General features: G+C 43.1%; 1 protein-coding gene across 1 annotated transcript in view; it reads left to right on the top strand.

Annotated features, from left to right (window-relative positions):
- Positions 1-17,602: 17,602 nt before the first annotated feature.
- ALKAL1 (ALK and LTK ligand 1) overlaps positions 17,603-25,116 on the top strand; it is a gene marked incomplete at its 5' end in the record, with an annotated part of 28,456 nt that continues 20,942 nt past the window's right edge. The window contains one exon of the mRNA XM_033156090.1: positions 17,603-17,999. Coding sequence (XP_033011981.1) covers positions 17,603-17,999 — 397 coding nt within the window. The remainder of the gene's footprint in view (positions 18,000-25,116) is intronic.

Genomic DNA, 25,116 nt, shown 5'->3' with positions numbered 1-25,116 from the left:
GAGAGATCGGTCATGGGGATGGGGCAGAAATGCATTTCAGGTTGCTATTATTATTATTATTATTATTATTATTATTATTATTATTATTAATGGCTTACAAATAACTTTTTAAAAGGCCATGTGCTACATCACTTATTGCAAAACCTTTGGCAGAGACACATAGAGACATGGAAAAACAAATAATGTGTACAGCAAACTAGAGAGTACAGAAAAACAAAGTGACAGAGTGACATGAGACACTGTGGAGTCTCTGATTATACTTGTGAGGAGAATAATTGGCACTGTACACAGCCCTGCACACAGCACATCAAGAGAAGGTTTTAGGGTGGCATGACCAATTCGGTCACACTGGGTGCTGGCGCTACAGGTAGCACTGCGACAATGACAGAGAACAGAGAGTGAGAGGCAGGGGGCACCAAATTTTAGTGTCACACAGGGTACCACAAAAATTTTAGAGCCCAAAGTCTGCCAATGGTCAACCTAGAGTTGCAGAACTCCAAGCAAGTACTTTGTGTGGGGATCAGGGGAGAAATATTGCCTGATCTGGCCTATTGAAAATTCTACAAAAAATAATCAGCATCCCTCCCCTCACTCCTGTTACATCTTTACGTTTCAGCTCATGAAAGAAACAAAACTGCTTGGAAACTGTCCCATTCAATTTGCTTCTGTGTTTGAAGTGTTTCACTTCAAAATTTCTTTTAGCTGAAGCTGCTGCAAAGTAACCTCATAATTATCTCCATTTATCTTCCAGTGTTCTGGCAGATAAGGCAAATCCTTTCACTGACACATTGCACTAGCTTAGGAATTCCAGATAATTCGTAGCAACAGTAAATCACACTAAGATGAGAAGTGCGCTTCTTGTACACTTTTATGGGCCATGTCAAGGTCATGAATTTTCTGTAGTATGGTCACCAGTCAGAGTTTAGAATCCTTTGGGCCAAACTGACATTTGCACAGACAGATACTTACTCCCGCATGTCTAGAGGTTCCTGTTTTCGTACCCAAAACGTGTTAAAATAACCTTTGGTTATCGGAAATTATATCCAGACACTGACTAATTTACAAGAATGTTTCCCCACTTTCCTTGTTGCTATCTAGAGACAGGAATGTCTTGATATGCTACCAATGTTTTATGCAAATGCGTTGATTGTGAGTGAACAATTTATGAAAAAAAGCGGTGAGTAACAAGAATTCAGCTCATGAGATTCAGTCAAGAAAGGGAGTCATAGCATAGGCATGTCTTTTCTGTGTGCATGTACACAGTGATCCCTTCCCAAATTTAGCAGTAAGCTGCATTAAAGAAAACCCCAAATTTTTACCTGTGTCCAGTTTCCCAAATTGTGCATCATTTTCTGAACTTTTTCTTGTACACAGTCCCAAAAATTTCTTCTTGAAGAGAGCAGAAATCTATGCTGCATTCTTTCACCAATGTTATGGGGGGAATTGTTTATTTAATCAGGGTGATGAGTTCATCAGTGCTTCAAGTACAAAGTTGAGTCTTTCCTCAGCATCAGTCAAATTGATGGATATGATTTAAATAGGATCTCTCTCTCTCTCTCTCTCTCTCTCTCTCTCTCTCTCTCTCTCTCTCTCTCTCTCTCTTCCTTTTTTGATGTTGGCTCCACAGCAGAACTGACATTTGTTTGCTTCTTTTTGACTGTTTAAGCATCTCGACAAAAAGGAAGCAGAAGACAGAATGAAACAAGTATTAAATCAGTCATGGCTCAGGAACATTTCACTGGAAAACTAAGTACATGCAGACATTCAACTGTGGGATCCCTCCCAACCATATTGGCTGGTCATTAGTGGCCAATTGTTCTTTGCAGCCATATTCCATAGAAAGATGAGAAAAACAAACATGAGGAAAAAACCAGAGGTTTCCCCGACAGGTTTGGTTTACTGAGTACATTAAAGAAAAGTAATTCTAAAGACCAACTAAAACAATGGAAAAATGCATAGGAAGTTGGATTTAAACCACAGAGCAATGTGGTGCTTTCCAGATGATGGGGACTACAATTCCATCACCAGTCTAGCATCACCAGTACTTATGGGTGAGGGGAGTTGTAGTCCCAAACATAAGCTAAATCATGCTTAGGGGAAGTCACTGGAACTACAGGGAATTAAGCTAGTCAAGACTAACTTAAATTAATATGACTAAGCCTGGATCTAGCCCAGGCTATATAAAGTTGAAGCAGGAAAGATTCTAAACTTGAAACTAGTAATGACAACCTATTTGTTGTTGTTTAGTCGTTTAGGTGTGTCCGACTCTTCGTGACCCCATGGACCAGAACACGCCAGGCACTCCTGTCTTCCACTGCCTCCCGCAGTTTGGTCAGACTCATGTTGGTAGCTTCGAGAACACTGTCCAACCATATCGTCCTCTGTCATCACCTTCTCCTTGTGCTCTCAATCTTTCCCAACATCAACCTATTTAGGACATAGCATTAAGTTGGTCTCTCATCTCTGAAAATGAGGAAAATATATCAATGTTTGCACAATTACACAAATACATTAAATCACAGGTAAGAAAACGTCATTTGGGTTTAATGTTGATCCATATGCAATGGACCACTTGAACACACCTGAGTTTTATTAAGCTTGCAGCAAACTAGGGGATCACTGCCATCTGTTGGTAGATAATAAATGGAATATTGCATTACCTTCTCATCAATGCAGAGTTGTAGAAACTGTGGCATTTATCTGAGAGGCATAATGTGACCGCATAACAGGGTATTCCTACCACACTTGCATCATGTTCCCAATCCTTATTACTTGGAAGTCCCACTGAAATATTTCCAAATGAACCCGGTTCTGATCAGGTTGAAAATGTCCTTGACTATATAGATCCACTCTCTCCCACTAAACGTTTAGAAGAAGCACCCACGAGCAGTTAGTGGATCTGGGCTGTAGCATCTTATTTGTAAGAGGGCAAAGCATTATGGCATATAACAAATGATGGCAATCTTATATCACACATACATGATAGACAATGGCTTTGTTCACACATCGCAGGTAACTATAGTTAATGGTTCATTTTGAACATGTCAATATTGACCACTTGCCTGTTCCTCGTTTGCATTAGGAGGAAACAAACCACAGTTTCTGGCTTAGCTCAGAGGCAGATTTAGGGCAGCACGACTGGTTTCCCCACACTGGGCACCAAACCGAAGATCTGTGCAGCAGGGCATTCCAACTATGACATATTGAACTGAGCCGAATGGAAGGTGACAGATGGGCAGGGGGAATTTTGGCTTTACACACTGAAATTTGAAAGACCAAAATCTGCCCCTGCTTAGCATCACATCTGAACCAGATATTATGTTTGTTTCAATCCCTAACAAGCCACCATCTATTGCCATGGTTGTTCTTGGTTTACTGATCATTGTTCATTGGAGTGGAACATACCACCATCCCTGATTCAGATGGAATGCTAAGCAAAGGATTGTTGTTTGTTTCCTGCCTACACTAGCAGGAGGAGACTAACAGCCCAGAAGGACACAACAAAACAGAAGGAGAGCCCTCCTAGACCCAACTAGTCCCTTGTACACACAGTGCAAAGACCCTTGTACACATAGTGGCGAACCAGTTGCCTCTAGGAAACCACAAGCAGGACCTGAGTGCAGCAGCAACTCTCCCCACTAACAATTCCCAGCATTCAGAGGCATACACTACCCCAGACAGTGAGATAGAACATTAGAGAGCCACTCTGGTGTTGTGGTTAGAGTGTCAGACTAGGACCTGGGATACCCTGGTTCAAATCCCCACTTGGCCATGAAGCTCACTGGGTGGTCTTGGACCAGTCACTCGCTCTGACCCTAACTTGCCTCACAGGGTTCTTGTAGGGGTGAAATGAGGAAGGGGAGAAACTTGTATTCCCACTTTGGGTGGGAAATAGTGATATATAAATGTGATAAATAAATAAAACACTAAAATAATAATACTAAGGCAATCTCCTCTCCACATTCCTTCTCTATAGGGCTTTGGTAAGCAGTAGTAGAATTTAAATGTGATTTGGGTATATTATGACATAGCAGCAGCAGTAGATCTGAGTGTTAAACTCTAGCAGTTGTTTCCAAAGCACCTTATAGACTTATTTCAGTTGGCAGTGGAAGGTTAAGGAACACAGGGCATCACCAAACTGGGAGAATCGTGTGTCAGGAGGGATTTTACGGAAACTTTGCTTCCTAATCAGTAAAAACAAAATATGTAAAGAATTTTGAAAATGCCAACTAGATATAGCTGAGGTTTTCTTTTCCACCATAGGAACAAAAATATTTCATATGAAACAGAACTGTAACATTGTCCAAAACAGTACAGGATGTCCAATGTACAAAACAAAAAACATATGGGATGTAATTGGACTGTTAGGCTTAATTGCATCCAACTTTAGAAAGGCTAGTTAAACAATAAATATTTTATTTACTAAACACAGTTTTTACTTTTTAGTGAACCAAACATATTTACTATTCTTTATCAATTAACATGATTTCTATACCACTTTCCACTTAAGCACCGCAATGCAGTGTGATGCATTTACACTTTATTGCAGAATAAATAAAATAGAAGACAGTGTAGCAGGCCGAAACAGGCAAAACAAGTACTTACAATCAACTGGGACTGATGCCCAGCAGAGGCTTGGGAGAATAAATAAGTTTTTAGCAGGTGTCAAAATGGCAACAATATCAGTGCCTGTCTTAGTTTAGAGAGGAGGTGATTCCAAGGAAAAGGGGTCATTACCCCAAAGGCTCTCCCCCTGGCTGCAGCCAAATGGATTTCTACAGGTTGCAGCGCAACCAGGAGGGCATGTTTTGATGACTTGGGATGTGTACACACTCCTACATCCAGTGCACTGTCACCACCAAATTAATCATGCATTTTGTACAGCTTCTCAGGCCCCCAGTTTGGTGATGTTAATGCACAACAAGGAGCTATGGAAAGCTTCCCTAGAAAGATAGGTGGTGGGGTACCCCTGTGCCAACACAGGGTGCTAGTTGTATAGGCTGAACAGTTCACAGTGGTGCTTCTGTTTGCTCTGTCAGTCATATGGATGGAGAGGTGACCATCATAATTTTGTAAGCCAGAGAGCTTGTGGTGAATTGGATGAATGATCCCCCCTTTTCCCCCTTAACCCTGTCCCAACCCAGATCATATTGCAACTTCAAGAGGAATTGTCCTGTTACCGATACTTAACTCAATGCATCCAATTTTCTGTAATTGCCTGTAAAACCTATTTGCAATTATATCTCCAGCAATTTGGAAAGGCTTACCACCCTGAACTTATCCAAACAGCTTTCTGTTTACTGAAAGCAAAGATTTCAGCAAGTGCCCCCACTCTTGGTGCATAACTTGCCTGAGGGGTAATACTCTATTCTCCCAATTTCAACCCTTCATTTATTTCTTGCTCTGAAGCCATCCTTATCGGCTGACCTGAAGGATATTGTTATGAGATAAGCTTTAAGGGTAAATTATGACCAAAACCAAAGCAATTATCAATATTCTAATCTGGCAAAGCCTGTATTCTATCATGGTGTTGCACCTGATAAAACACTAAATACAGATAAATAATGATTTGAGAGTATTTGCTTTGCTCAAAAAACAGTGGGAGAAGAGAATTATCAGGGAGTGCAGTCAGAACTGCAAAGAGAAAGCTGCAGACATACAATTACTATGCAATGGGAGCTGCATTGAATGGGATTTGACTGGAAAGATGGCATTGAAAATGACTTATCTGAAAAAAAGGATTGGCCCTACCATGCAGCAGGAGTTTTAAAACAATCACCATCTATTTATATTTCGCTTATTGTCAGGACAGTCTTTAAGTAGCAGAATGAAGCAACCTGTTTAAGGGTGCTACCGTTGAGGCAGAGAAAGTTAATAGTTGGCCAATGACCACACTGGGCATTTGTTCCACTTCAGGCAGCGAAATGCCTTGTGCAATTACTTCCTGAATGCATGCAAATTGGTGGGATGGGTATAAAATTCACCTTGCCCTTGACAACAGAGTCTCTGGGGTTCCTAAACTCAGCTCCCTCATCCCCCCCCCATTAAACTGAATGTCGGGTTTTATGGTATTCTCCCATGGAAGTAAAGGGAGCTGCAATAAGGCATCCCTGAGATGAGGACAAGGCCTGTCCCTGCCCAAAATGGCCCCAAGGCCTTGGATGCCAGGGTCCCTGCTCAAACTGGAAATGCTTTTCTTTAAAGGATCTTAGCAGTTCCCAGGATTGCATCTCTGCATTGCAAGATGTTAGTCAAGATGACCCTTTGGGTTCCTCCCAACTCTAAAATTCTACAAATCTGTACTTTGAAAGGGGGGGAGTGATAACTTGGAAGGAATTTGTATTGACTGCTCCTGTAATTTTAATGGACAAATAGAAAAGACAGCTCTCCTTCTCTCTCTGGTCTTCCCCCTCCGGTTCTGCCACAGTGTCTGATTTACAGCAAGTGATTTACGATGACTGTGGCTATGTGCTTTACTTATTCCCTAACTAAATTGCAGTGTCAATTGGTGGGATTAGGCATCTGTGTCTTCTCTGCTCTTTCAGAGGCTTTTGCTGTGAAGCTCACCCTGGGATTCTTTTTGAGCAGATTAATGGAGGAGCCCTTTGTGGCTACTGCCAGATAGGGCCTGCAGACTGGGGCTGAGAATAGGATTTCAACTCATCAAAACTGTCTGGGATTAGGAAAACAGCTTCCTTCTCCCAGGTGCTGTCTGTGTGTCATTTTTTGAAATACAGGCCGAAAACACATGCCCAAACACTCTAAGCAGAGATAAGGCTTTGCACAATAACAAAAAATAAATCTCTAAAACCTCTTAGGCACTTGGTCCTGTTTTTTAAAAAATAATAATAGGAAAAGATATTTAAAGTGGAGGCTTACCTTTTATACTGTTCTTAGCCAGTTCTTAGCATTATATGATGGGCTGTGATTGCAACATTGCTTGTTGTTTCTGGACTCATCTAGAATAGTTTTTGCACCCAGCACTAAGTGTGCCATCCTCATCACATTGGCTTGGCATGGAAGTATTATGGGAACAAGATAAGGGATGTAATTCCTGTCTAAATGATAAGAAAAAGGTCATTGTATTGGATTTGAAATGGGAAGGGGGCGATATTTTGGAACACATAATTATATGCTTCTTATCACAAAAAATTAAAAATCCATTATATGAAGTGCATGGTAGTAAAAATTAGGAAGCATAATTTATAAGCTGTTGATTTAGTTCATAGTGGGCCAGGGGTGAAAACCACTTACTCCATTGATTTTACTATTTGGTAAAAAAAGTGTCCTCCCCACAACCCAAAATGGGGTTGGGGATGCTTTCAAATGGTAAGGAACAGAGAAGGCCCATACAGAAAACAGCTCCTTTTGGGATTCTGTATATAGAAACATCCCCGGTGCACCTGAATGAATGTGATCCATAAACAACATCAGTCATTCATGCCCTAATCACACAGAAATTTGATCTCTATAATGAACTCTTCTTGGAACTGTCTTTGAAGACAGAAACTTCATCTGGTTCATAATTTCACTGCTACTTGGCAACTGCAGATTAGATAATATTATCCATGTATGAAGCCATATTCACAGACACATATTTACTTTCAGGCTCAATTTAAAGTACTGGTGCTGAACTTTAAAGCCTAATTCAAGGAACAGTGATGTGCCTCTGTCTGTCTCTCTTTCTGTGTATGTGCATGAACCACTACATCTAAAGTGGAATCCATTGAAACAGATGTGAGTGATTTTATCCACAAAGTGCCTTGCAAGTAAGCCACAGGAAGCCTCTGAAGGTTCCAGCAAACCATCCCAGGGCTTAGCATATAATAAGCTCTTTATCACCCAGGAAATCTCTGCAGGCAAAGACTGAGCAGACACAATAGCATTGTGCTCAAATAAGACATGTGGGCAGAAAGTGCATATGGGGGGGCACGCACCACCTCCACCGTCCCTGTGAGCCCCTCAATTTCTCGTGTTGATTGGGAAGCTCTTAAAGGGGAGTCTAAGTGCTTTCAGCATAACGTGCTGAGAATCCTCCATGCAACTGGGAAGGTTCTCGACTGCAGGAAGGTAAGTTCATACATGAAGAACCACATGTTTGACCTTCCCATCCAACATGAGGCAGTTGGGTTGGAGCAGTGGGAATGGTGATGTTGGGGGCACAGCTGGTGAGCACATTCTCATGCCTCCTCCACACGGTATGCTCACACGTGCTCTTTGATCACATGAACAGAGCTATAGATGTCTTTTTCGCCATGCACACCATACATATCAACCACATTTCAAACCCCATGGCTTTCTCCAAAGAATCCCAGGAACCATGGTTTGTTAAGGGTGCAGGGAATTGTAGTTCTTTGAGGATTCTTTGAGGGAAGCCATGCGCTTAAAAGGTCTGGTGCGGCTGTGACAGTGAGACAGTATGCCTTCAAGTGTGATCTAACCTGTGTGCAGTTGGAGTCAGACCGAGTCTTCAGACTGAGTCTTCCTTCAATAGCATCTTGTATGGCAAACTGAAAGCTTTGTAGCCCCTAAACTCTCTAGGAGGAAAACAGTCCCTAGTTTGTGGTGGCAAAAAATCTGGCAGTGATTATATTTACACTCTGTCATTTTCCCAGTTGAGCAGTATCATGAATAGTAGCCGACCATGCCAAAGCTGAGGCTCCAATACTTTGGCCACCTCACGAGAAGACAAGACTCCCTGGGAAAGACCCTGATGTTGGGAAAGATGGAGGGCACAAGGAGAAGGGGATGACAGAGGACGAGATGGTTGGACAGTGTTCTCGAAGCTACCAACATGAGTCTGACCAAACTGCAGGAGGCAGTGGAAGACAGGAGTGCCTGGCATGCTCTGGTCCATGGGGTCACAAAGAGTCCGACACGACTAAACGGCTAAACAACAACATGCTGATATAAAATTTCTGGAGGGCAGTCAGGGAACTATCTACTCCCTCTGGATAGACTGTTTACTCCAGCACCAGTATATTTCCACAGCTGGTGTTTGAAGCCAAGTATGCATGACATTGGCCACAATTCTGTGGTGTCTTGAGAAATATTCCTCTCTGATGTGCTTTCCCTCAAACAGCTCCATCCAACTTGAACACATAAGCCATGGTTAAGCTGAGGTGTGTACATTTCAGACAGCCGTTGCACATGCTCAGATGACAGCTTCAATGAACTGGGGTTTGGTGTGGAGAAAGAAATCAGGTGAAGACATTCCTGATGTTTGCTCAGCAACTTAAGAATACCACTTGAAACATAGCAGGGAGAAGTGATTTCCCTGAGTTTCAGAGGCTGCTCATGTGCACATTGCCTGAATATACTGTATGAAAGCAGGTTTAGAGAGACAGGTAATATGGAAGAATCTACCACCTCCAATTACTTGCTTTAATTATTTAGACGGACAAGCAATTTATATTCTGCCTTTCTGATGCCTGCTGTTGTTAATTATTAAATTTATATTGTGATCTTTCACCAAAGGGCAGCAAACTTATCAATACTAAAATAAAGTTAAAACTTCTCAAAGCAGTGAAAAACAACATTCTAAAAACAGTGCATAACTATGATGGGTAACAGTGTTCTTAAGCAGTAGTGTTTATCTTTCTAACTGAAGTTTTAAAGCCTCTTCTCCAGTATCCTGAACTTTTGATGGAAACCAGGTGTGTTCCTGACCCTCAGCATGTTCCCCAGCTGCAGTAGAAATGCACCCTCTCCACTTTACCTCTACTGGGAAGGGTGAGATAAGAAGCTCCCTTTACACAGTAGCATGGTGGAGTCTGGCCCTCTTATTATAACAAAATAAAATCCTCATGGAGGCATCAGATTTAAGTTAAATCACGAGAGAAGGGCAGTGGGGGCAAGCGAAAGCTCTCTCCTCCACCATTGCCATTGAATTTGTGGAAGGCAATTTTCTGCTGCCTCATATTTTGCCTAATGGTAGGTTGGCCTTGTTTTGTGTATCCATGAGAAATCCTTCTTTTCCAGGGTTCTTAAATGTTTGGGTGACCTCCACAGATACAGAAGGCTTTCAGTGAATGCTGAAAACACACCTGTTCATGCTGGCTTTTGACTCCTGAGATGTGTATTTTTAGTACCCACCTTACCTTTGTAGTTTTAAGTTGTTTCAAACTGTTTTTAATATTGTGTAATGCTGTGTTTTAATATTAATGTTTTAATTGTTGTAACTTGCCCGGGAATCTTCGGGTGACTAATAATAATTACAATATTGAGACAAAAAAAAAAATTCCTCCCAGTAGCACCTTAGACACCAACTAAGTTAATATTGAGATTATCCTCAACATCCCCTTGCATTATTCTTTAGCCTGTGTGAAGTCGGTCCAGATTCAGGACATGGGTGGACTGTGTAACAAGATATTTTTGGAAAATCTTGACAGATCATGACACAGCAGCACTGAGGAGGAAGTGATGCCTACAGTATGCAAATATTCAATCTGCAGAATGTTGCAATGGCTTTTTAACATCCCTAATAATAAAATGGATGCATATGCCTTCAATTTTCAATCTTCAAAGACTGCGAAACCAATGTACTTAAATGGAAGAAGCTCCTATTGGGCTGTGCGGAGACTTTGGAAGAAACATGTATTGGATTAAGCTGCACAGTGCTTTGACAAGTTTCAAATTAGCTTTTTTATCCCTCTAGATTGCACAGGCCATATGCCACAGCAAATAGTTTTGCACACTGAAAAGTGGGTCAGGAAACTCAGCTCTAAATTATTGTTGTCTGGGGCATTTATCTTTGATATTTTTTCAATGGGGACATATTTCCCCAACCCAGGTTGCATCTGCTTTTGATTAGGAATGAGTTCATACCTTCAGTTTCCATGCCTTCCAGGCATTGTTCCGTGCCTTAAGTACTGTACGTATTCCTGTAATTATTAAAGCCTTTCTGGCAGCTTTATTAGGCTTTATCTGTTCAACTACATCCATGACTTTTGATGATTCAATTAAGTTTGGCCTCCACCACCCTCTTACTTACTTTATTTTTGCATCTTAGTTTTTTGTTTGTAGTTTTTGTCACTTGCTGAAGAAGTCTCATACTTCAATGATTTAAAAATATATACCCCACCCTTTAAATCAATATGGTAAGGTGAGATACCAAAGAATGCATTTAAAAGCAATAATCCAGATTTGATCAACAGTCCTATGATATTCCATTTATTGTAGTGTGAGCTACAGCTGCTAGACCTTGAATAAATCCACACATTTATCACACGCGCGCGCGCACACACACACACACACACACAGAGGAATTTGCAAGTAAAGCACCTTTTATGTGATCCTGGTAACATTAAAGATGAGCTCTATCTAGATTTTCATGCTGCCATTGTGAAAATTAATTAGATACCAGAACTTTGCCATTGGAAGATCATCCCACATTACCAGTCTTCTCAATTTAATTTCTCATTTTCAAAATCACATTTTCTATCAACACAGAAACAGCTTTATATTTTATCTTCACTGTAGCCAACTGAGGCAGGCACCATTGTTCCTTTCTTATACTGTACACAAGAAATTGAGGTTGGAGGCGGTCATTTGCCAATACCTGTAGTTATCCAGCAAATCACCGTGATGACTCAGGATTTGAAACTGAGTCTTCCATTTCCAAGACTGATAGATGGGTTTTCAGTTGCTCGATATGCTTAGTCAAGACAGTCTGTGTTCCCGTTGTTTCATTGGAGCTAAAGGTAGGTTGAGTTAGCCGATCCTTCAGCCACATCCTGTACATGTGCTCATAAACATTCTTGCCTGTGTCACAATTTTCTTTGGTACAGGCATAACACTGCATGACTGACAGCATTTAAAAGATCACATTTATGCACTCACTTTTATGGAATTTATGGAATTCAGTTCAATAGGAAAGTGGGTTAGCTTTTTTTCTTGATGCTTTTAATTGAATCTTTCTTTCTTTCTTTCTTTATTATAGTTATATGCAACGGTGTAGCCAGCATAAATACATAATATACTTTAGGACAATGGGATAGCTCAGTTGCTAAAAGCATGAGGCTCTTAATCTTAGGGTCCCACATTGGGCAAAGGATTCTGCATTACAGGGGTTTGGACCCTCATTTTCCCTTCCAACTCTATAATTCTATGATTCTAATACGCAGGATACACACATACACTTTTCTTTCTTTCTGAAGCTTTCACTGGTTGATGCAAATTGGTCTGCAGCAGGGATGGTTTGATATGGATTGTTTGATATGTTTGGGATGGTAGCTAGAAGCATGTAGATATGTTTGAGGTGGCCAAAGTACTGGAGCCTCAACTTCAGGATCTGTCCTTCTAGTGAGCACCCAGGGCTGATTTCTTTAAGAATGGATAGGTTTGATCTTCTTGCAGTCCATGGGACTCTCAAGAGTCTCCTCCAGCACCATAATTCAAAAGCATCAATTATTCAGCGATCAGCCTTCTTTATGGTCCAGCTCTCACTTCCGTACATTACTACTGGGAAAACCATAGCTTTAACTATACAGACCTTTGTCGGCAAGGTGATGTCTTTGCTTTTTAAGATGCTGTCTAGGTTTGTCATTGCTTTTCTCCCAAGAAGCAGGCGTCTTCTAATTTCGTGACTGCTGTCACCATTTGCAGTGATCGTGGAACCCAAGAAAGTGAAATCTCTCACTGCCTCCATTTCTTCCCCTTCTATTTGCCAGGAGGTGATGGGACCAGTGGCCATGATCTTAGTTTTTTTGATGTTGAGCTTCAGACCATATTTTGCGCTCTCCTCTTTCACCCTCATTAAAAGGTTCTTTAATTCCTCCTCACTTTCTGCCATCAAGGTTGTATCATCAGCGTATCTGAGGTTGTTGATATTTTTTCCGGCAATCTTAATTCTGGTTTGGAATTCATCCAGCCCAGCCTTTCGCATGATGAATTCTGCGTATAAGTTAAATAAGCAGGGGGACAATATACAGCCTTGTCGTACTCCTTTCCCAATTTTGAACCAATCAGTTATTCCATATCCAGTTCTAACTGTAGCTTCTTGTCCCACATAGAGATTTCTCAGGAGACAAATGAGATGATCCGGCACTCCCATTTCTTTAAGAACTTGCCATAGTTTGCTGTGGTCCACTTACTATAAACCAATATTTTATTCAATCCTCAAACCCAGATATCATAGGTTCATTTTCTTTTCCTTGCAAAAAGTCTAAAGGAGTTTCCAATCTTTACTAAATATTAACAATGATTTATCACTGATTAAACATGTCAACTTTGCCATCTCAGCTAAGTCCAATAATTTTAACAACCATTCCTCGACAAGTTTTTCAATATAGCAAATTTGCACCAATGAGCAATAATGTTAAAAAGCCAGGCAATCATTTGAAATTATTGGCACGAGAGGCTGCTGCTTCATTTCCTCTCTGCTTTTCCTTTCCTGCCTACTGCACTTGCATGGGCAAATTTTATTTTTGCTTTTAAAACAGTTGCTTTGTGGAACAGCCATTCTGCACAAAAAGTGGTTTTAATTATAAAGATACAACAACTGGTGGGAAAGGATGCAGTGCACGGAAACGCTGTATCTAGCAGGTGGTGCAGCCAGTAAAGCAGAACTATGCTTTTAAAAAAATAATAATCACACAATGTGCTTCAGTTCATCCACTGTCATGTGATGTGCTTTTTTATATCAGACTTTTCTCCCCTTAGTGGATTATCTGCGAGGGGGGTGGGAGGAAAGTGGGAGAGGTGCCACTGAGGAAGAGGACACCATGTGTAAGCCACAAAAGAGAATAGTAACTTAAGCAGCTTCAAAGTCACATCAAACTCCAGTCTGTATGAGGCCTTCCTCTAAACTGCAGGAACATTCACAGTAAATTCCTGTTGGAGCAAAGTGAGATGGAGGTGATTTGGGACTATGTATATACTAAATGTAAGCTCTCTAACACTTCTAACAAAATGTCAGAAAGTATCCTGACATTGTTGATACCCCTAGCAGCAAATGAGTTTGCTCGGATAGATGTCATGTTTCAGAGGGATATAGATCAATGTTTTCCATTTAAAAAAAAAGCCCCATTAAAAAAAAAAAGCTTCTCCCACACATCCAATAAGCTGCTGCGAAAATGTGGCAAAACCTGCAAGAGCCAAAATGAGGAGGAAGAGGGATGGGGAAAGTGGGGGAAGGGGAGGACAAACAAGCACATCTTAAACCTCACTCCCTAAGAATAGGTCCCATTGCATTTAATTAGACTTATTTCTGAGTAGGCACACATATGCTTGGATCTTTTTGGACCACAACCCCATTCGTTTTTGGATTTCATTAAAGACTCTATCCCAGTGCTCTCTTGCAGCAGTAAACACTGTGGTGGGAAAGTGACTCTTTCTCTTATTTTCAAAGCAGGGCAGTGTCAAAACATTCAATTCTGTGCATAAAAGAACATTCTCTTGTTTTTATTTTGCAGACATTTTAAATGATATTGAAAGCCCATGGACTTTGATGGGTTTAAAATGCTCCCTGGACTGAGGCTGTTCTATTTCCCCTACACCAGCATGGTGGATTGAATGAATTACAGTTGTGGGTGTCATAGGATCTTTTATTGACACTTCACACTATACATTTAAAGTGCATTCCAAATAAATCGCTGTCCCATAAAGAATCATGGGAACTGTAGTTTTGGGTGCTGGAAGTTGTAGTCCTGTGAAGGATAAACTACATCTCCCACGATTCTTTTTTTGGGGGGAGGGTGCGGGGTGGTGGTGGGGAGTGTACTTTGAATAAATGATGTGTCTGCATTCTGCAGCCATAGATAAAACTTTGAATGTGCTCGATTTTTTTGTTCTCCCTTTTGATGCTAACTTCTCCCAAGATCAACTCACGGTTAGTTTTGAGCAATTTATATACAACCTGTCCTTTGAAATGAAGGGGTTCTTTCACCCTCAATTCAGTTTCTAGGAGAAAAAAAATACTTTTCCTGCTGCGTGTCTCACCCACCCACTCCGGTCACCCCCCCCCCAATACGTCAATACTAGGAAATCCCACTAACCTAAGAAAGCCAAACGCTCGGATATATGAACTCGGAGCATCCTCTAATCTGGGCGACAATCTCATTTCACAAGTAGCGGAGGGGAGTCATCTCCATGAGTTTGAACCTGCGTCCTCAGGGGAGGGAAAAAAGTGGATGAGGAGGAAGTTTGTCAGGAAAAGGAGGGGGGAAGACCCTCGTTGAGCCGAAGAAGAATGATTAAGAGAAGACTTCGTTGTCTTCCACCCACCTAAAGTCGATAGCACTCCAGCGGACAGGCTGAGGCGGAACTATATAAGTCAGGTGTATGGCAGCCAATTCCGACGGCTGCGAAGCGACGCCCAGGACACAGTTTTTACGGATCGCAGACCAGCCTCCAAGCGGGGAAGCCGCAGGACCGAAGAGGCAACTTTGGCACGGTAAAGTCCTTTCCTCGCCCCTGAAAAGACTCATGACAGCCTTTAGGCAGGTCTCTCAACGTGGTTGTTAATGGACGGGGCCCCCAATGGGTATTATTACTGAGGGTTTCTGTCTACTAGTATATTTCTGCTTGAAATGAATCAGGGTGCCCTCGGGGCGGGCGGTATGAAGGAGCAGTGAAATCGCTTCCCAGGCGATGCACCTGCCGAGGAGGTAGGTGAATGAAAGAAGTTTGCATTTGTGCAGACGCTAAGACCACCAGGTGTGTGTGTGTTTCTGTGTTTTCTCCCCGTTAGATTCCCCCCCCCCCCAAAGACAACACTGGGTGAAAGGGAGTTGGAAGAGACACAACCCAAAGAAGTGGGTTTCTGAATAACTGAATTAATATTCTCCCTCCCTTAATCCCAATTGTTCGCTATATTTGGAAGAGCTTACTTAGGAGTACAGTATAAAATCCCGAGCTTGGGAGCCTGAGTCCCTCGTGGTCGGGTTTCCAATCGCTTCTCTTTTTTCCAAAGGGGATCTAAAACATGGGTGTCCTCAGGAAGGTAGCTCAGCCCCCCCCCCCCACTCAGCAGAATGGGCAGGGCTGGAGGTATGGGTGGGTGTAGGCGTAAGACCACCCAAATCAGAGCTGGAAGAAAAACCCCACCCTATAAAGACAGGTTACGAATCCAAATACAGTACAGTAGTTGCCGTCGATGATGGAGGGGGAGGGATATTAAACCTGCAGTTTTGCGAACACTTCGACCAAGCCCTATTTTATTCCCTAGGGTTTATTTCCGAGTAGTCAAGCATAGGATTGCACTGTAAAAAAAAAAAAAAGGAACGAAGGAGGAATTTTCCGGAAGAGCTAAATATATATATATGAGAATATAGTATTTCGCGATGCAGAAGATTTTAGCTGTGTTTGAGGGAGAGAGAAAGAGGGACTTTGGCTTCTGAATATAATTTTGGGTTAAGGGTGTAATTTCTTAATCGGTTTGAACAGAGATGCTTAAAAATCGAAGTCAGGTTGCTGCTTCCAAGTCCTGGAGTCAGATTTCGAACGGCACCTCGGACGATTCCTCCATGTCCTGGGTGCCCATGACATCTAGAAGAGATGTCAAATTACAAATCCTTTAAAATTGTCATATTCCGTGGTGGGGGAAATCAATAAACTGTGGTAGAAAATCCAGGCGTTGTGCAGTGTTGAAAAAACAAAAAACAAATAACTACTCCGTAACGTTCGAGTTGAACGCAACGTTGACGCAACTGCGCACCTCGGGGATAACCCGAGCAATGTGTGTGTGGAGTCCCATACTGATCACAGACCTAAAGATCCGGGTAAGAAAGAAGCAGACCTTCCTACAAATACATTCACCTATTCTCCTTCGAGAGAGGGGAGTCGGGGGGAGCCCTCTGCCCTCCACTTGACGCCCCCCTGCTCAGAGTTAAAACTTGTCCGTCGAGCGCTTTAAAGCCCCAGGAGCGCTTGGGAAAGAAAGCCAGGCAAATCCCGCCTAAAGCCCCGCGGATCGCGAAATGCGTGGCCTGCTTAATACCCTCCTCATAATCCGTGTCTATAAATGTGCCCTAAAGGGCTCCGGGGTCTAAAAGGGAAGCCGCGGCGGCGGCGGCCTGATGGTGGGCGGCGTCGCTGCTGCTGCTGCTGCGGCGGCGGGACCAGCCCGAATAGCCCCTCCCTCCTCCATCTCCTCCCTTCTCCGCCTGGTGTTCCTTCTCCTCCTCCTCCCTTCACACGCCCTCGCCCTGCACAGACCCGAGCGCCAAGCGAGCGTGTCCGGCTGGCAACTGGCGAGCCCCCCGCTGGGACTATTAGCGGAGCGCGCGCCTGGCACCCCTCGCAGCGGCCAAGCCGAGAGGAGCCTCTGGAAAGCAGCCGCCGCGCGCGGACGCCCTACTTTCTCTCCCCGGCGCGGCAACCGCGACACGTGCCTTTGGCGCGCCGGCAAGCAGCGTCGACCAACCCGCCGCCCAGAGCGGCCTCGCGCTCGCGGGGCTCGGCGTGTTGTCCCTCTGCTCGAGCCCCAGGCTGCGCGGTCACCGCCGTCCCCACGATGAGGCGGGAGCTGAGGGCGGGAAGGGGCAGCAGCAGCAGCAGCAGCAGCTAACTGCCGAGCGCTGCCTCCGCCGCCTCGCTCTTTTTCCCCTCAGGAGGCCGAGAGATGCAAGGGGTCAAGCCATGCCGCCGCCGCCGCCGCTGCCGCCGTCACCACGCGCTGCCTGCCCTCTTCTTCTTCCTGCTCTTCACCTCAGGACGGGCTCCCAGAGCCGAGGGCGCCGCCGCCGCCGCCAAGAACAAGACCCGGGACCTCCAGAGCCCGGCGGCGGCGGACAGGAAGGCGCTGCTGGAACTCTTGCTCAAAGCCCTTCGCGAGAGGAGCAGCGGCCACAGCCGCCGTCAGCACCAGGAGCCTTTTCACCCCTTGGGGGCGGAACGGGTCGTCGCTCGGCGCTACACGACCGGCGGCGCCCTTTACTCCTCCGCCTCCGTGGATCGAGAAGCCAGAGTGATCTCGTCGTCGTCGTCGTCGTCCTCCTCCTCCAGGGAGCGAGCGGGCGCGCAGGCACCCAGGTTCTTCACCTCTTCCAGGCATTCAGGTAAGCAGAGAACAGCTGGCCCCCTAACCGGTCTCGCCCTCCCTGCCCCATCACAGCTTGAGTCAGAGCTCCTTTGCAGGGGGACAGGGGGAAAGAACACGACTGCCGCTGTCCATGTGCAAAGCGCCACCCCCCTTCTCAACCCAGTTCCTACTTGGGACTGAGATCTCAAGGCTTGGATTCCAGGTAAGCTTCAATGAGCCTCCGCCTTCCCTTGCCGATGCGCGCCTCCTCACAACGCGATGGTGCTATCTTTTGCTTTCTTCATCCCTAGTAGTTTCGCGTAGTAAAGGAGGAGGCTTTAAAATAGGACCATCCCTGCTCACTCACCCCACTTACACTGATGCAGCGGTCATCGTTTGAACTCAGGACAGAAGGTTTACCCTCCGGTTTACTTTGACCTAATTGACTTCAAAATGACTTTATTGAAATCAGTGCTACTTTTAACTTTACTTCCAGATGACTGTTATAAATAAATAGTAAAAAGCCAGGCTGACTTGGTGCTTCCCAAACATATTGCAAGTGGTAGCAGGGTTTTAGGCCATTTTAAAATGCAAATTAACCTGTTGCTTTGCTTACTGTCGCTCATGGTTCTGGTGTGTTCCGTTGCTGCTCCGGCTGTTCTGACAAGCCTTATTTCTCTGGCTGGCTCTCCACAGCCCTGGTTTTGTTGTGTCTAGTACAGAGCTGGTGTTTGATCCTCAGCAGATCTCCCTAACTTTCCCCGCCTTGTCCTGAAAAGTTCTGGGGTATGCAAGGCTCATTCACTTTCAGGCTCTCCAAGTGCCTATTGAACTGTTAATTGGTACAGGTCTTCTGAGGTTAAAACCTCAAGGCACCAGCCTTCCAGCTTTATGTACATAGGAGCCGGAGTTCCAGGAGAGTCTGCTGTTGTCTTTTGTTGTGGAGGCAAATAGACCCCAAAGAAACCCTTTTTGCAATCATAAACAAAGAAGAAGCAACACTGGCTCTTGGCATTTCTGTTCTCTGTGTTCCCTGGCAGGAGACACCCATCTCCTGCACTGGCTTAGTTTTGAAAAGGTGGAGGTTTCTTTCATGTGTTCTCAGATCACAACCTGGCCCCTGGCATTTATTACTCCCATTTTGCTTCTGGCTTCACATTGATCAAGATCAAAAATGTATCTGTTGTTCAGAAAGTGTGTGTTTCCACCCAACTATCTGGTTACTCTTTTTAACACTGAGAAAGAGGCAAAGCCTTCCTAAACAACTATAGTTAACATTTTTTAAGGGCAAAACACAGTTGACACCAACCTACCACATTCCTGGATTTTTAGACAGAGGAAGTGATTAAGTAAGTACTTAGTTTTAGTGGTGACTTTTGCCAAACTTTTCCATCTTGATAATTCCCCCCCCCCTTTTAGTGCCTAAATGGCTGGAAGTGGAGAATGATGGTTTGCAAATAAAAGAGGCACAATGCACAGAATGCTAGGTGTGCCCAAGTCCCACTAAAATACATCAAATGAAGGCAGTGGATTTGGTCCAATGGATGGCTTGTGTAAACTGAAGGAGCTCCTGCTCACCAGACAAGGCTGTCCATATTTTTGCTGGTCCCCTGTGACCACCCCATGTCTCATATCACACCATTCCTAAGGGTCTTTCGATGTCAGGATCCGGAGACTGCAATGAGATGGAGGCAACAAAACTCCATCTGGAGTTCATAGGACCCAGCATAGAATGATTTATGTGATTTTTTGCTTCAGGGCTGACTCATCGGAACTTACACGAGTCTGTCTTTGGATTGTACCCAAAGACAATAGTCATTTTCTTTCCCAAGAGCTGCATCTACACGAGGACAAATCTGTGTGAGTTCAGTTGTGCATTGTATAGTCGTCAATGCATAACTGATATATCTGGTCTGTACAATGCCTTTGGAAAGTTTTCTGTCAGATGCAAGCAAGTGAGCCACTCAATCTGCACTGCAGGCAAGGTGCTTTGGCAGTACCTTCATGGTGTCTAGACTAGGGTTGGTTTTAAAATATCCTATGCCAATGTGCTCTTGTCTTAAAATATATTTTGCATCTCAACCATTTCTCCTCCTTCCTGTAGCACTGCAACTCCAGATGGTAGAGGTGCAGCTGCTGATGTAAATTAAAAAATGGATGCGCATTTTAGTTACATATACTTATTCCCCTTTTTTCATTGCCAAAGTAATTTAATTATTGTTAAATTCCCAGATATGTTCAACAGGTACAGAAGAGTTTGTTTTTAAGTGATATAAAACTCATTAAAGTTTCTTTCTTTTCTGGAGATAAACTATAGAGAAGCTAATACAACTTACACTTTCATGGCCTTATGCAGTTTACACAAAGATGGCTGAATTAGTATATTTTGCTAACACAGGGAAATATTAAAAATCTCATTATATTTTAAGATACCATGTTCACAAAAGCACATTTCCTTTCCCAGTAAGTCCAAGGCCCTCTGACACCGCTTTTACCATTATCCTTGGCATGAAGCTGCTACTCAACAGCCACAGCATTCAAGTAAAATTTGACAAATGTTAAGTAAGTTTAGTAATAAATTACCACTATCATCTGTTAGAATATTTTCTGCAAACACACACACAATCAATATAACAGAAATAGTTACTTCCAAATATGAAATTTTATATAACAACCTATCATTGAAGGAATGCTCAGTTTCATTTGCCAATAAATTGCTTTTCCTTTTTACTTATTCCACATTTTAGTTGATTACATATTATCTACTCTGTGTGCCTTTTAGTTTGTCCTTTTTCTGATATAATACCAGGAAGATAGTAACAGACATAATCAGCTCATTGAGCTAAATTAGCATAAACAGCTTTTCAGTAACCTTGGAAGTAGAAAGAATAATATGAATTGAAAATTGTGTACCGGTTGATATTACAGTGTAATAAAGATATATAAGAAGACATTCGAATGCGTTGAACTACACTCATGGGTAAGAGTGAACTATATGGTTGGGCTTGATAGGAAGTTGGATCAGTTTGGGAAATTTGTTGGTATTATTTTTCTCTTCTTAATTTTTGGGTTCCCCACCCCTTTTTTCTTTCTTTTCTTTCTTTCTATGTCATTTTTCTTTTGCTTAATGATACAATATTTTTGTTTATTTTATTTGTATTATTATTGCTGTATTTGTACTTTCCTTTTACAAGTGTATTGAATTTGGAACATGTTAGGGGTATCAACAAAATCAAGCAGATACAGTAATTGTTTCTTATTTTTAATTTTTTTTGTTTGTTTGGAAGTTATTCTGGAATGTTTACTGATCTCCTACTTTTATCTTCAAACAACATACGTTCAACCTTTTCTTTTGTTTTAAAGAAAGGACTACTTGGATATATAGTGGTACCTTGGGTTAAGAACTTAATTCGTTCCGGAGGTCAGTTCTTAACCTGAAACTGTTCTTAACCTGAAGCACCACTTTAGCTAATGGGGCCTCCCGCTGCCACTGCGCCGCAAGAGCACGATTTCTGTTCTTATCCTGAAGCAAAGTTATTAACCTGAAGTGTTATTTCTGGGTTAGCGGAGTTTGTAACCTGAAGCGTATGTAACCTGAGGTACCAGTGTGTACTAGAAAAGGCTTAAGTAAAAGATTTTGAGTGGCATAAATCTGAAACCACTATTTTATTCTTTAATCAAAGTTTATATTGGAGCAGCTAAACGAACTCCTGTAATGTGAACTTTTCATGTACAGCAGGGGCTCCTATTCAGGTTGTCCATGGCATGTCTTTGGATTTGTGGCTGAAGACCACAAGTGGTGCACCCATTGCATTAAATATTTGTACAGTCAGTGGCGTAGGGAGGGGGGGCGAAGGGGGCAGGACGCCCCGAGTACCACCCTGGAGAGGGTGACACTCTGGGCGCCCCTCCCTGGCATGCCTCCTCCCAGACGGGCTTGCTCGGGTCTCGCCCGCCAGCAACGCGCCACTACGGAGTGCTGCGCGCCACCGGCGCACCCCAAGCAAGCCCGCCTGGGGCTCACCCAGTGGCAGTGCGCCACTCCCAGCGCGCAGGCGCAGTGTGCGTCTGACTCATGCGTCGTACGATGTGCCTGTGCACTGGGAGCAGCGCGCTGCCGGCGGGTGAGCCCCGGACGGGCTTGCTTGGGGCTCACCCGCTGGCAGTGCACCGCTACGGAGCGCTATGCACCACTGGTGGGCCCCGAGCAAGCCGCTGAGCGAGGCCACCCCGCCCGGGCTCGCCTGCTGCTGGCGCTCTGCTCCCAGCACGCATGCACAGTGTGGGTGCTGGGAGTGAAACCACGCCCCCGGGTGCTTCTGGGTTTGCCACCCCGGATAGCCGTGTTGCTTCCTCCGCCCCTGTGTACAGTGGTACTGGGTTTCAAACACCTTGGGTTACAAACACTTTGGGTTACAGACTCCGCTAACCCGGAAGTAGTACCTTGGGTTAAGAACTTTACCTCAGGATGAGAACAGGAATCGCACACTGGCAGCGGTGCGGCAGTAGCGGGAGACCCCATTAGCTAAAGTGGTACCTCAGGTTAAGAACGGTTTCAAGTTAAGAACGGACCTCTGGAATGAATTAAGTTTGTAACCAGAGGTACCACTGTATTGATTTTTAATTGTATTTTTATTGCTACTTTTATTTCTTTTATTTTATTGCAGTTTGAATTCCATAGAATTCAAAGAAGAAATAAAAATAAAAAATAAAACCACAATTTTGTGTGCTCATTGACCTCCCAGCTCCACCTTTCTAACTGGTCCTATGCATGAAACAGGTAGCATACCTGAGGAAGCTACAGCACAGGCTCTGGATTTCAGTTTTCTACATATCAACCTAAATTTTGGTTCTAGAACCACATTTTATTTGTTCCTGTCAGTGATGCTGACATGTGCAATGACTGCTGATTCCTCCCTAGCTTTATCTGCCAACCTATCTAGATGAAGTGTGATATCTGTTACCTTCATGCCAGTCATGCAGGAACATCATTGTGCCATCTCCATGGCCATGACAAATCCACTGTCTGTTTCCATTATAATCAGATCACTCACTATCAGGAGAACCTGGCTCCCTGGTGGTGGATTCCTGGCACAAGAGGATAGTTGTTTGTTCCCTCATGGATAGTTCCACTCTCAGAGTACCCAAGCCCTCATTTTCTGTGACAACAGAGTCCATGGTAGTGAAATGCTTTTGGCATATCTTTAAAGACCTCATCAACAAACTTCTCTGCCTCTCTGTTTCTCCAGGTTGACTACTTTGGCCATAAGGGATCAAACTTGTTCCCTGAGAGGCAAGAATCCATTGCACTAATTACACTCTCAAGGCTTCTGTCCAGCAGGTACCTGTGCCATTCTGTGCAGCACACTTGATACAATGGCTTTTTGTTGTTCACTTGGGAATTTGTAATTTGTAATATTACATTTTTAATTGTAATATTAAAACGGGAAAGAGTGGACTGTCTGCACCGGTCTCCTCACCCTGTTGCTAAACTCACACAGGTGCCCAATTTGCTTGTTTGTTTATCTTTGATACTTTTTTTCAGTGGGTTTGAGGCATTTTCTCATCGGGGGCTTCCTCTCAATGCAGTTTATCTTGCTTGCATGATACCTTGCCCCTCTGTCCCACCCGATTATTTGACATACCTTATCGACAATATGCAACAAAATCCTTTGTTTTCAAAAACAATGAAGAATTTTGTGGTACTTTAAAGACTAACGCATCTCGTATGAGAGTCCACTTCATCAGATATGTGATTCATCATATGCAACACTTCATCACATATCTGATGAAGTGGACTCTCGTTTATGAAATCTTCTGCTACAACAAATCTGTTAGTCTTTAACTGTATATAGTTTGTGGACTTACTATGCCATACTTCATTGCCCATTCCTGCCAACATGAATTCTAGCAAGTGTAGTATTTTTCATCCTCTTTATTCATTGACCAGAAGGTTTTTTTAAAAAACAAAACAAAAACAAAAAGTTCTTCTCACAGCAAGTTGAAGACAGTTCCATTCCAAAGCAACAAAGCCTTCTTGGTGTGCTTGGCTGATATTTCTGATTCTGGATGGAACTGCCTTCAGTTCACTCTGATAAGCTATCTCATTTGCCACATTTCCTGTAAAAATGGTGGGCCCATGCATGATCTGAGGTCTTGACTGCACAGAGCTGAAAACTTGGGGAAAGCTCTCTGCTTTTGCAGAAATGCTTGACTGCCATATCCTTCCCATCCCATCACCCCTCATAAGTTTGGGGAAAATACAGTAAAGGAGATGGTGATGGAAATTGGCAGATGAAAGAGCTGGTGGGTCTTGTCATGCATTGGAGAATTTTTATCATAAGCTGAATACTTTTCTAAGCATTCTCAAGGCTTGGGGAAAACCCAAACCAATTCTGAATTGAAATGATTAAGCCTGCAATTGCATGCAGATGCCCCACCAATGATTAAGTATATGAACTGTAAAGCATGGTGTATTCTAAAGATTGCTATTCTGTGAGACATACAATTGGTAGTGTATGGTTATACTTCTTAGGTTCCTTAGCTACTCTTTATTTTCCCTGATGACTCTCTTAAATTAATAGCCCTAAAACCACAGAGGTGGTTTCTACTTGATAGAGAATGTGTGAAGGTGATCACATGTTTTAGAAAGAGGAGCACAAATGTATATTATTTTTATGCTTGAATCACAGCACCTGTTTTTCTTGAATTCCCATAGTGTGAGTCTTATTAAATAGTTATTGAGTTGCTTCTTGCTTTGATTTCCCTTTACTATGACTGAGGCCTAATTTATTTGCCCTACTTTTATAATGTCAGTTTTGAACTGTGGGGCTGACATGCTATCCCTCATTTCACTGGCAAACGTCCCAGTCCAGCAAAATATACTACAAGCAAGCATAGCAGATACTAATTGGACTAATGGCTTCAAACTAAATCTCTCACAGTTCAGTTCCTAAATAAGCAACTGACCTAATATGTGTAGGTTTCTTGCTGATAGGAGGTTTTAAATTGAGAGAAAAAAATAACATTTTTCACCATCTGATATGCTGGACAATGGTTTGCATAAATAAATGCATCAATCATCCCTTATTTCTCTTGCCTTTCTGACTCTGCTCTAACTTTGTTTGTTGTTATTTTTGCCTCCCATTCTTCCC

Source organism: Lacerta agilis, chromosome 7, assembly GCF_009819535.1.
Source record: "Lacerta agilis isolate rLacAgi1 chromosome 7, rLacAgi1.pri, whole genome shotgun sequence".
NCBI lineage: Eukaryota > Metazoa > Chordata > Lepidosauria > Squamata > Lacertidae > Lacerta > Lacerta agilis.
This window is presented reverse-complemented; position numbering and strand designations above follow the sequence as displayed.